Source organism: Euleptes europaea, chromosome 8 (assembly GCF_029931775.1).
Source record: "Euleptes europaea isolate rEulEur1 chromosome 8, rEulEur1.hap1, whole genome shotgun sequence".
Lineage (NCBI taxonomy): Eukaryota > Metazoa > Chordata > Lepidosauria > Squamata > Sphaerodactylidae > Euleptes > Euleptes europaea.
Genome location: NC_079319.1, coordinates 7,375,197 through 7,388,045, shown reverse-complemented (window position 1 = coordinate 7,388,045; position 12,849 = coordinate 7,375,197). Strand labels below are relative to the sequence as shown.

Genomic DNA, 12,849 nt, shown 5'->3' with positions numbered 1-12,849 from the left:
CATCCTTACATTTTTACTTGTCGAGCATGCCTCAATAAAGTTAATTGGTCAGTGGACGGTCAGACTTTGGAGCAGGTACAACGATTGAAATACCTAGGGGTCCTTTTGAGGTATAACTTAAGGTGAAAACATCATTGGACATGAGCCCAAGAGAAAGCCTAGAATAACAGCTAATCCTGTCACTACAAAGAATGGGGACTCTATGTCCCTTCAGCACTGGCCATATTTCAGGCCAGAAGTCTGTTTAACCTGGAGTTGGGGGATGGGCTTTGGGTCAGTGAAAGAGAATCTGCTTGTCATACAGAAGGTCCCAGGTCCCATCCCCAGCATCTCGAGTTAAAAGGGATCAGGTAGTAGACCCCCACCTGAGATTCCAAAGAGCCACTTCCCATCAGAGTAGACAGTACTGACCCTGATAGACCAATGGTCTGATTCACTATAAGGCAGCTTCATGTGTGTAGAGTTTAGGTATGATTTCCCTTTGGAAATATTTCCAAGGGACAATACCACAAGGCGTCCCATTTTATGGGTCCCCTGTCAATCATGGATTTCCAAACCGATTCAATGTCTGAGGACAATTTAAAGTTGAATTCTGGCTCTATCATTATTTCAGATGTGTGGCACAAACTGATTTCATCCCATTTGTGTACTTTTTATTCTAGCAGGTGCATCTACACAAGCAGCGGAGACAGGGACCCTAGAAGTACACACTGAAGATGTGGACCGATTTCAGCCTGACAAATCTGACCTCTGCGGTTCCCACAACAAAATATTATTATACATATGACGAACCAGAATGGTGGGAAGACCTCACTGGGCTCAGTGACTACATAGAGCAAAAGATTATTTCTTTCATCACCATTTTTATTAGCATTTTCGGATTTATGGGGAACGGAATTGTCCTCTGGCTCCTCGGCTTCCGCATTAAGAGGAATTCTTTCACTGTCTTAATCCTGAACTTAGCTGCTGCCGATCTCGGAGTCCTCCTATCGCTGGCTGTCTTTTTTGCTGTCTCAGATTCCTCTTTGGAGCTGATCTACGTGGAGCTCATCATATTCACGTACAGCACTGGCCAATTTCTACTGACGGTGATCAGCATTGACCGGTGCGTGTGTGTCCTCTTCCCAATCTGGCATCGACTTCACCGACCATCTCGCTTGTCCGTCATTGTATGTGCTGTCATCTGGGTCCTCTCTTTCCTGCTTAATGGGATCCACTACGTACTCTTCAAGACCAAAATCCTGGAAAACAACAACCATCGGGTGTTCTACCAGTTTTTTGTGAACACTCTGCTTTGCGTCCCACTCATGATCATCTCCACTCTGACCTTGTTCATCAAAGTCTATTTGAAATCCCAGCAGCATCGTCGAGGAAAGCTTCTTACAGCTATCTTTCTTACTCTCCTTTTTTTCCTCCTCTTTGCTGTCCCACTGAATGCCACTTACTTGATCTTTACTTTCTCCAGTGATTCAAATTCCTCTCCGATGCGGTATGGCTTACTATGTACTTCCTTAAACAGCAGCATCAACCCGCTTATTTATTTCTTGGTTGGGAGAAAGAAGAGGGGTCAGCCTAGAGAAAGCTTGAAGGCCATGCTCCAGAAGATTTTGGAAGAGGAAGAAGGCTACAGAGGGGAAGCACAGCCCCCTGATTCAAACCCAGTTACAATGCCTCCAGAAACTCCAACTCGTTACAACATTATAGATGCAGTAGTAATGGAGTAGAAACTTACAATGCTTATCAAGACTAGTGTATACTGGCCAAAGGACCTTGTTAAAACAACAATAGCAAAGAATTCCTATTCAGATGCTACCTTATATCATAACATTAAGCATGAGATATGAAATGATCTCTGTCAGAGAGTATAGAAATGCCAAGGCAACCCTCTATCTATATTTTGGGAATATCCCATTATCTACACATAACATTTTCCCTTAAGGTTGCCAGCTCTGGACTTGGAAATACCTGGAAATTTTGTGGGGTGGTGCCTGAAGAAGGCAGGGTTTGGGGAGGGGAGTCCACCTTCCACAATGGCCATTTTCTTGAAATGAACTTATCTCTGTCACCTGGAGGTCACTTATAATCCCAGGAGATATCCAGCCACCACCTGGAGGTTGGCAACCCCACTTTCCCTTCTTCCTTAATTTTATTGTGCTGGAGATTTGATTTGCACTAGGGTTGTGCAAAAAACAATTCAATAAATTTAGGGTTTGGGATCATTTGGCCTGATTTTTTTCAGTAAACCTGGAATTAGCCGAATACTCATACCGGTAATTATTGGTATTCGACTTATTTCCGGGTTTTCTGAAAATCTTTGGCTTTTTATAGTCTATGGGGATTTCTTTGAAGCTCCTGTAGGGCATATTTGGAGGTAGAGTCCCCAAATTTACAATGTGGCTGCAAGGGATTCTCCTTAGATGGTCACTGAAGTTTGGTGAACTTTGGGACAGGGGGCCAATTTTATGGGCTCGCACAGGGGTTGCCCCCATTCTCCAGGCATTGCTAGCAGAGCTGTCCATCGTTTTCTGGTTCAGAAGTTCAGCGTTGACGAGGACTGGTGGAAAGAGCTGATTGGCAGGCTGTCACCTCAAAGTCTGGGGGCTGCCTTCATATCTGGGGTGCATAGCATGATATCCATGCAAATTAGCTTCCAAATTGAGGGGAAAGGCTTAAATGCAAGAGAAATAAGGCTCGGGAAACATTTCTTTTGGTGGCAAATGATATCCTGTGAACAATACTTTATGATGGTCATCAAAAATCTGATTTCAAGAGATAGTCATGGTGCGGGGAAACAAAGCCTCTACTCCAGGCAACCTTGAGTTTGACAGCAGGTTTTTGGGAGGTGGGGGTGATATCGGAGCCAGTGGAAGTCTCAACCATGGGGGCTGTCTGAAGAAGATTACTCATCCGCAGGGGTGAGAGAGTCTCCTTCGGAAGCCAGGTGGTGTGAGCAGCTGTTGAAGCCGGTTCTTTTTAGTTGGAGGGTATATTCCTACAGACAGGATTGGGTAAACCCCACCTTTCAAATGACTCTTCTGCTATGCAGACAAGTCTTCTGTTGGGTGATCTACCTGCAAAGTTGGTCAGACCAAGTTGGCTCCAATTACATGACCCCAACCTCAAAAGAGCCCCAACTAGGGGGCCCTAACAAAACCAGTCAAAAAAAGACAGAAAAATGGGAGAAAACACAGAGCTGTGCATCTGAGCAAAGGCAAATAGCCGAACCTGAAAAAGGCAAATATTTATTCACGTTTTTCAGGAATAGGGTATTTGGCTTTGGGGAGATCCCCAGGCTGTGGCATTTGGTAAAACCAAAGCCTGAATTTTGCCCAAACGGCTAATTTCGGGTTAATTTTTGGTTTGGGTATATCGATATGCACAACCCTAATTTGCACTGAGATTTAGTTTCCGCATTTAGGTAAAAGAGTGACTACTGTAAAAGTGCCATCCTAAGCAGAATCACACCTCAGAGCCCTTGACTTCAATGGATTTGTAAGGGGTGCAATTCCAAAATTTGAGCATACAGGTTGCTGCAGCTTGTTTCAATGCTTCATATTCATTTGCGGTTCTTCTGCGCTACTTTACCAGTATACAGGAAAAAGAGGTTTAATGTGATATTTTTTCTGTATGATCACACCGATACCTTTTTGTGTAGAATGCACACATGCCCTCTTGTGTCTTGGCAAAGCGTCGCACAAAGAAAAAGAAGCTCCATAAAACTATACTTGGATTGCTTTTGCCCCAAGTTTTCCTCAATGTACACATATGCCTCAGTAACATAGCTAGTGAAAATGGAGAAATGTCCTCCATCCTAGAGATCACACCTTGTGTGGGACTGGAGAAGGCCAAGCCAGGTGTCACCTGGGCTCCTTCAAGGGAGGGAAGCTGTGTATCCCTTTTTTTGGTGTATGTACCTATGAGGAAGAGGAGGAGGAGGAGAAGGAGCAGGAGGAGGAGGAGGAGGAGGAGGAGGAGAAGAAGAAGTAGTTCCTTCCCTTCCCCACAACAGACATCCTATGAGATAGGTGGGACTGAGAGAGCTCTAAGAGAGCTGTGACTAGCCCAAGCTCACCCAGCTGGCTTCATACATAGGAGTGGGGAAACCAACCCGGTTCTCCAGATTAGAGTCTGCCGCTCATGTGGTGGAGTGGGGAATCAGACCCAGTTCCCCAGATTAGAGTCCAATGTACCTAACCACTACACCACACTGGCTCTCACCATATCCCAGCACCAGTGGGCTGCAGCCACACCAGATGGTGCTAGCTGGCATGACACATGTGTGTCGATTACAGGGCTATTATAAATTTCTAAAAATACTTCCCAAATATTGAAAATTGAGTTCTTCTATTATTATAATCTGTCCATGATATATTTAAATGTTTTCCCCTTTTAACACATTTTCAGGACAATATATCAAGGATATTATTAATAATTCATATATATCATTTCAACAACCTCCTTCTCTGCTCTCCATTAAAAGAATAATACAAGCAGCATGCTTTCCATTTATTATGAAATTCTTTAATTGGTCTTTTATTCACATAGTTTGTTTAGTTTTGTCATCACCACATTTTCAGTTAGTTTACTTTCCCAGTCTTCCTGGCACTCTTCTGCCTTCCATTTTGCTGCAAATATAACTCTAGCCGCAGTTATCATATATCATAACAATTCTTCCAAAAAAATTTTTTGGCAAAATGCCCAATAGCATACTCTTGGCTTCAATAGTAAATTTAATTTTCAAATTTTTCTGGATTTTTGCATGTATTCTTTTCCAATTTTTTTGTCCATTTTTTTGGGAGGGGGGTCTTTTTGCACATCCACCATATGTGATAAAAAGCATCGTCCACTTTTTAACATTTCCATCGTTTCCCTTTATAGTTCTTGTCTATCTTCTCCATGGCTTTTGGAGTAATATATCACTGATAAGACACCTTAATCCAGTTTTCATTGAATGCTTGACTGAATGTGAATTGTATTTTTGTCTCTTGCCTTGAAAACCCTTTAAGGTCACCATGTCAACTGCAACTTGACATACTTTCTGCCACCACCAAACAGACATATCTTTGCCTCAAATGTCTGATAAAGGTTTTGTGGTATGATACCTTTGCCTGGTACCAAGAGGATCTCTTATGTGCCAGCTCTAATGGTTTGTGTATTGTCACTGGCAGCTGGACAAACATTTGTCGGGCTGATCCTGCATTGAGCAGGGGGTTGGACTAGATGGCCTGTATGGCCCTTTCAACTCTAGGATTCTATTTTTATTTTATTAGCTGTTATCCCGCCCTATCCCTACCGAAGTAGGTCTCAGGGCAGCTTCCAAGGACACATTCCAGTTACATCTACATCATAATGTATAACATATAATGATAATTACAATCTATAATACAATGTAAAACAGTTTAAAACCAGAAAATCTAAGATCCATATGGCTCCAGCAACGCCTCCATTTCTGCAGTAATTAGGGTTGCCAACCTCCAGGTTGTAGCTGGAGATCTCCTGCTATTACAACTGATCTCCAGCCAACAGAGATCCATTTCCCTGGAGAAAAGGGCCACTTTGGCAATTGGACTCTATGGCATCGAAGTCCATCCCCTCCCCAAACCCCTCCCTCCTCAGGCTCCACCCGCCGGTGACGAAGAGGGGCCTGGCAACCCTGGCAGTACTGGTGGACATTCAAATGGGAAGCAAACAGGTATAAATAAACAATAACTCAAAGATGGAATGGAAATGAACCTGGGAGGCCAGCTTGAGATGGGCATATCGATGCCCTCACCCATAGGCCTGATTCTAACAGCCCATTCCTGAGCTTGGGGGCCAAATGGGCTTAGGAGGTGCCATGACACCTACAGCAGAGTCCCTGCCACTTGTGCCAGTTCCCTTGCACTGCTGCGGCAGCATGGCCCTCGGACACTGGCTTGGCCTCCCACCGGCAGACCGCTGGTACAAGTGCTCGCGCCACCGTCCTGGGAAGTGTTCCGGGGGTGTGCCAGGGGTGGAGCGGTATGAATCGTAGAATCATAGAGTTGGAAGGGACCACCAGGGCCATCAAGTCCAACACCCTGCACAATGCAGGAAATTCACAACTACCTCCCCTCTCCACAACCCTAGTGACCAGAGGATGGCCAAGATGCCCTCCCTCTCATCATCTGCCTAAGGTCACAGAATCAGCATTGCTGACAGATGGCCATCTAACCTCTTCTTAAAAACCTCCAGGGAAGGAGAGCTTACCACCTCCCGAGGAAGCCTGTTCCACTGAGGAACCGCTCTAACTGATAGAAAATTCTTCCTAATGTTTAGACGGAACCTATTTGATTTAATTTCAACCCGTTGGTTCTGGTCCGACCTTCTTGAGCAACAGAAAACAACTCAGCACCCTCCTCTATATGACAGCCCTTCAAGTACTTGAAGATGGTTATCATATCCCCTCTCAGTCTTCTCCTCTTCAGGCTAAACATACCCAGCTTCTTCAACCTTTCCTCATAGGTCAGGACTTGGTCTCCAGACCCCTCACCATCTTTGTTGCCCTTCTCTGGACACGTTCCAGCTTGTCTACATCTTTCTTAAATTGTGGTGCCCAAAACTGAACACAGTACTCTAGTTGAGGTCTAACCAGAGCAGAGTAAAGCGATACCATCACTTTGCGTGATCGGGACACTATACTTCTGTTGATGCAGCCCAAGACTGCATTTGCCTTTTTAGTTACAGCATCATACTGCTGACTCGTGTTCAGTGTTTGGTCTACTAAGACCCCAAGATCCTTTTCACACACACTACTGCTCAAACAAGTCTCCCCCATCCTATAATGATGCATTTGATTTTTCCTACCTAAATGCAGAACTTTACATTTGTCTTTGTTGAAGTGCATTTTATTAGTTCTAGCCCATTTCTCCAGCCTGTCAAGATCATCCTGCATCTTGGCTCCGTCTTCTACCATATTTGCTACCCCTCCCAATTTAGTATCATCTGCAAATTTAATAAGCATCCCCTCTATTCCTTCATCCAAATCATTTATAAAGATGTTGAACAACACAGGGCCCAGCACAGATCCCTGAGGAACTCCACTAGTCACTTCTCTCCAAGTGGACGAGGAACCATTAACTAGCACTCTTTGGGTACAATCTGTCAACCAGTTGCAGATCCATCTAACAATAACAGGATCTAACCCACATTTTCCCAATTTGTCAACTAGAATACTATGTGGAACCTTATCAAAAGCCTTACTGAAATCTAGATAAACTATGTCTACAGCATTCCCCTGATCCAGCAAGGTAGTAACTTTCTCAAAAAAGGAGATAAGATTAGTCTGACATGACTTATTCTTGAGAAACCCATGCTGGCTCTTAGTGATAAGACCCATCCTTTCTAAATGCTCAAGAATGGCCTGTTTGATGATTTGTTCGAACACTTTTCCTGGTATAGAAGTCAAGCTGATGGGTCGGTAGTTACCCGGATCCTCCTTTTTCCCCTTCTTGAAGATGGGGACAACATTTGCCCGCCTCCAATCTTCTGGCACCTCACCTGTTTGCCAAGACTTTTCAAAAATAATGGACAGAGGTTCCGAAATTACATCTGCAAGTTCTTTGAGTACCCTTGGGTGCAATTCGTCTGGCCCAGAGGATTTTGTTTCATTTAAAGAAACCAGGTGTTTGTGCACTACCCCAATGCCAATTCTAGGCTGCAAATCCCTTCCCTCATCACATGTTCTGTTTATGCCATGTTGAGCACCACTTCCCTCACGAGAAAAAACTGAGGAAAAGTAGGAATTGAGGTGTTCTGCCCTTTCTTCATCTCCTGTTACAATTTCACTTTCCGGTCCACGCAATGGGCTTATCTTGTCCTTGTTCTTACTCTTACTCTGTACATAGGAAAAGAGCCCTTTTTTGTTGCGTTTAGCATCTCTTCCTAGCCTTTCATACTGAGCTTTAGCTTTCCTAACACTCTCCCTGTAAGCACTAGTTATTTGCTTATATTCCTCTTTGTTTATAAGGCCCTCCTTCCACTTCTTAAATGAGTCTTTTTTATTTCTCAACTCTTTAAAAAGCTGTTTATGGAGCCACCCTGGCCTCTTTAGGCTCCTCCCGTTTTTCCTTCTCATAGGAATGGTTTGGGATTGCGCCTTCAGTATTTTATTTTTAAGAAATGCCCACCCTTCTTGAACTCCCTTCTCCTTAAGTATTTCTGATCATGGGATTCTACCTAGCATAAATTTAAGTTTGTTAAAATTTGCTCTTTTGAAGTCCAACCTACATGTCTGAGTACGTACAGGTTTTTCTCTCCCCAAGATTGTAAATTCCAAGAGTACAGGTCACTACTACCCAGGGTGCCTACTACTTTAACCTCATGACCTTTCTACTGTATGACCTTTGAAGAACTCTGCTAATTACCTTCCCTGGGATCGGTGTCATCCTTGAATAGTCTTTGGAACACCACCTTCAAGGACTCTCTGGACTGACGTGTCCTGTCTCTCCCAACCAAGTAGTAAATGAGGGGGTTAACGCTGCTGTTGACAGCTGCCAGAAGATAAGTGGCTTCCAGGACTTCTAGAGGGAAACCTTCCGTGTTGTAAAAAAAGAAGTGGGAAACACTCAGAGGAATGCCAAAGACGATGAAGACCAGGAGAGTGACCAAGATAGCTACATACAGCTTGGATGGCTGGCGCCTCCAAGAGTTACGGCAGATTATGATCCACACCGTCAAACTGGAGGCGATCATAAGCGGAGTGCAAATCAAGAGATTCGTAATGGAAATAATGTTCGTGCTCACAATGAAATTTGCTTCCCAAAGATAGCTTAACAGTAACATTCCAGAAAGCAGTCCAGAGAGGGACCAGAGCAGGAAGGAGACGACAGCAGAAGACCTCCCTGGCCGACGGCATCGGTACCAGATTGGAAACCGCACGGAGAGAGCTCTCTCCAGGCTGATGGCTGTTAGAAAATACATGCTTGCACTGTACGTGAAGAAAACAAGGACATCTGTGAATTTATAGAAAGTAGAATGTTCATCATATTCCCGAATAAGATAGGAACAGGCCACATCAACAATATAAGCAAGCACACTCAAAAGGGTGCCAAAGTCAGCTACAGCCAGGTTCAAGATGTAAGTGGTGAAAGTATTCCTCTTAATACGGAAGCTGAGAAGCCAAATGACCTTCATGTTCCCCATCAGTCCGCACAGGCAGGAAAAGACAATTAGGACATACATGATCTGAATATATACTGTGAAATAAGGAGCTGTGAAATAAGGAACACTGTATTCAGTGACATTCAGGTTGATGACCATGTCTTGTTCAACAGTTGGGATTGCAGTGCTTGCATTGGCGGTGATCATGATGGTGTGACAGTTGTTCAGATGGTGTCTGTCTACGATTTGTCCTATTGTGCAAAGAACACAGAGGTCAATTAACAGGTAGGTAACGCTGCACTTTGAAATGGCCTGAGGATTCAATTCGGACATTCTGCCTTATGGTATGAAACAACCAGACCCTGAAAAGGTGTAAGAAAAAAAGCAAACATCTTTTCTAGAAAAGTGTGGATATATGTATATAATGGATAGGCTGGAAGGGAAGGAAGCATGGAATAGTCAACTCTCATCAGATCTTGGAAGCTAAGAAGGGTCAGAAGTAGAAGAAGACAAAGAAGAAAAAGAAGAGTGGGTTTTTATATGCCGACTTTCTCTACCACTTAAGGAAGAATCAAACTGGCTTACACTCACCTTCCCCTCCCCACAACCAACACCCTGTGAAGTAGGTGGGGCTGAGAGAGACTTGCCCAAGGTCACCCAGCTGGCTTTATGTGTAGGAGTAGGGAAACAAATCCAGTTCTCCAGATTACCCTCCGCCGCTCATGTGGAGGAGTGGGGATACCAATCCTGTTCACCAGATCAGAGTTCACCGCTCCAAACCACTGCTCTTAACCACTACACCATGGTGGCTCTCATTTGCCTTGAGAAATACTTATCAAAGTTGCCAGAAGGAAGCAAAATGATAGTTTCCAGTGTGAGATTCTTGCAAGGAAACAGATCAAACGTTTTGTACATATATGTGGATAATATGTGCAAACCGTTAATGGACTATGTTCCTCAGATGTAACAACTGATCAAAAGCCAGTCTAAATTAAACACAATCAGAATGAACCAGTAAGGTTTTGTCCCAATGCTTAAAAGCAAGCTAATAGGTGAAATTCATGGGGGAGAGATTTTCACAAGCATGGCGCCCTCACTGGGAAAGCCCTAATCACAGTCGCGACCTCAACTTTTGGCCCAATGTCATTGCGAGAACCTAATTCTATACCAAATATGGCCCTCAACCAGTTTTTTTTTTTTTAAGGCTAGGGGTTAAGAGTTAAAAGAAAAGATAATGAGGCAGCAGGAAATGGGAGTGAGAGCAGGGATTGGCAGGCAATGGGAGTGAAGCAATGGTTCAGGGTGGAAGCTTTACCTGTGGCAGAGGTCCTATAGCGTTCCTTGGCCAGCAGAAACGTAAGGCTCAAGACAAAACTCACAAAAGCCTCAATCATACCATGACTGGCAACCAACAGAGCTGCAGTTCAGATGGTTCAGGGTGCGAGCTTCATGGTTTCAAGATCTAAGGTTATCCCAGAGGTTAGATTTTGTTCTTCAATGATTGATCTCCCTCTTGCGAGAAAGAAGATGTCTTGGGTGCCAACAACGGACATTCGCCGGAGAAAAGGCTAAACCAGGACTGGCAACCAGCAGACCTATCGCTCAGATGGCTCAGGATGGAATCTTCAGGCTTTCAAGATCCAAGGTTATCCCAGAAGTTAAATTTTGTTCTTTAATTATTGATATCCCTCTGACAAGAAAGAATCCCTCTGAGTTCAAACAATGGACATTCACCGAAGAAAAGGCTAAACGTTTTTGAATCCTCTTCTGAATCCAGAAAGGCAAAATATAAGTGTGGTACTCTAGATATCTCTGGATGAGCAGAGTAGATGCTACACTGGAGATGATATCCAGTAAGAGTGTGGGAGCATCTGTAATACAGCCCAGATCCAAATCAATCTGTCTCCTCCATATCTGCTTTTTTCTCTTTGAAGCTACCGAGTAGAGCTCACGAGGGACTGCAGTATTCGTTCAAAGTAGCTGGCTTCTTGGAACTGAGGAGCCAATTAACTATCGCACCGTGGGTGTGGCTTTCTGTAATCTACATGTAGAGAATTTGGGCTCCTTTTTGAGTTTGTCATCCACTGATGTTTTGATGTAACAAAAGACAAACACCTTTTTCCTGTTTCTTATAGGTTATCTGGGCTGGGTTACCGTGGTCTTGGTATTTTCTTTCCTGACGTTTCGCCAGCAGCTGTGGCAGGCATCTTCAGAGGAGTAACACTAAAGGACAGTGTCTGTCACCCAGACACTGTCCTTCAGTGTTACTCCTCTAAAGGACAGTGTCTGTCACCCAGACACTGTCCTTCAGTGTTACTCCTCTGAAGATGCTGTCACAGCTGCTGGCGAAACGTCAGGAAAGAAAATACCAAGACCACGGTCACACAGCCCGGATAACCTACATGAACCAATGAACTCTGACCGTGAAAGCCTTCGACAAAACTTTTTCCTGGCTTAGAAGAAGAAGAGTTAGTTTTTATATGCTGACTTTCTCTACCACTTAAGAATCAAACTGGCTTACAATCACCTTCCCTTCCCCTCCCCACAACAGACACCCTGGGAGGTAGAGTGTGGCTAGCCCAAAATCACCCAGCTGGCTTCACCCAGCGCTCCTCATGTGGAGGAGTGGAGAATCAAACGCGCTTCTCCAGATCAGAGTCCACCGCTCCAAACCACTTCTCTTTACCACTACACAATGCTGGCTCCCAGCGTTTGGTCATGATAACTGGTCATGATAATTCCCCCACTCAGCATGGTGCCAACGGACTCTAACCTAGTTGTTCTATTGCAGACACAAGATTGTCTCATCATAGAGTTTTCAAGGTAGAGGTTGGTCAGAGGTGGGTTACCAGTGCTTCTTCTGCGCAGTGCTAACCAGGGTTAGCTGTAGTGGCACTGCCGTTGTCTACAAAAGATCCTCCACCAGTGTCACCTTCCACTACTTCTGCTGCCCAGTAGCTAACCTTCAAGGATTCCTTTGTCCCCATCCCCACTGGAACTGCCTGTTCTCTTCTGCGGATGTGGCCATTGATCCCTGAAGGGGGTGGATGCATCTTCGTCTGGTGTCTCAGCTGTGACCATTCCATCTTGAGTGACTCTGCTAGGAGTTTAGACTCTTGATAGCATCTAGACCCCTCACGGTATTGCTCTCAGCTTCCCTGACACACACACAGTCCCCCTCACCACGTTAAAGTGGGCATCCAAAAGGGGGGCTGAGCAGGCTGTCAAACATAGGACGTTTTGGAGGACTTTGAATCAGAGGGTCACCATGAGACGGAGACAACTTGACTTCACTTGACAAGGCACATTTCAGAATACCTTTCAATAATGCTGATTAATTTCTCAAGCACGATTAAAAGGCTAAAGCTTGACATTTGTTTAAGATTAAGCAGCAAAAAAAAATCTACTGTTTCCGCAGCTACTTTGATTAACTGTCAAGGATAAAATCAGCCCCGCACTTTCCTCCTGACCAGCAGGTGAACATTAAAGAGGTCATAAGAACTACACGAGAACAGATATGATTGGCGTGAATATCTATAAACCCGATGTATGCAACACCCCTATCTTCGGTTCCTTTGCAAGAGGACAGATATACACTACAACTGGCCAGATGAACAGACGATGCATTTGTCCCCGTGTTTATCAGTTTGGTGTTATCTTAGAGGCTATCAGATGAAGTGGCTACACATGTATTGGCTGATAGCGAATCATGGGACTGCCACTAACGGA

At 44.3% G+C, this 12,849-nt stretch overlaps 2 protein-coding genes across 2 annotated transcripts; one reads left to right on the top strand and one right to left on the bottom strand.

The window, feature by feature from the left end:
* Positions 1–716: 716 nt before the first annotated feature.
* LOC130481864 (mas-related G-protein coupled receptor member H-like) lies at positions 717–1,724 on the top strand. The gene has a single exon (XM_056854648.1). It carries the CDS (start codon positions 717–719, stop codon positions 1,722–1,724), a length of 1,008 nt encoding a protein of 335 aa, XP_056710626.1.
* A 6,652-nt stretch (positions 1,725–8,376) lies between these two features.
* LOC130481862 (proto-oncogene Mas-like) lies at positions 8,377–9,327 on the bottom strand. Its single transcript, XM_056854647.1, has one exon. It carries the CDS (start codon positions 9,325–9,327, stop codon positions 8,377–8,379), a length of 951 nt encoding a protein of 316 aa, XP_056710625.1.
* Between the last annotated feature and the right edge of the window lie 3,522 nt (positions 9,328–12,849).

What these genes read in the sequence shown, in the direction of transcription:
- LOC130481864 (XM_056854648.1), top strand. Translation starts at nt 717, where the DNA reads ATGTGGACCGATTTCAGCCTGACAAATCTGACCTCTGCGGTTCCCACA.
- LOC130481862 (XM_056854647.1), bottom strand. Translation starts at nt 9,327, where the DNA reads ATGATCACCGCCAATGCAAGCACTGCAATCCCAACTGTTGAACAAGAC.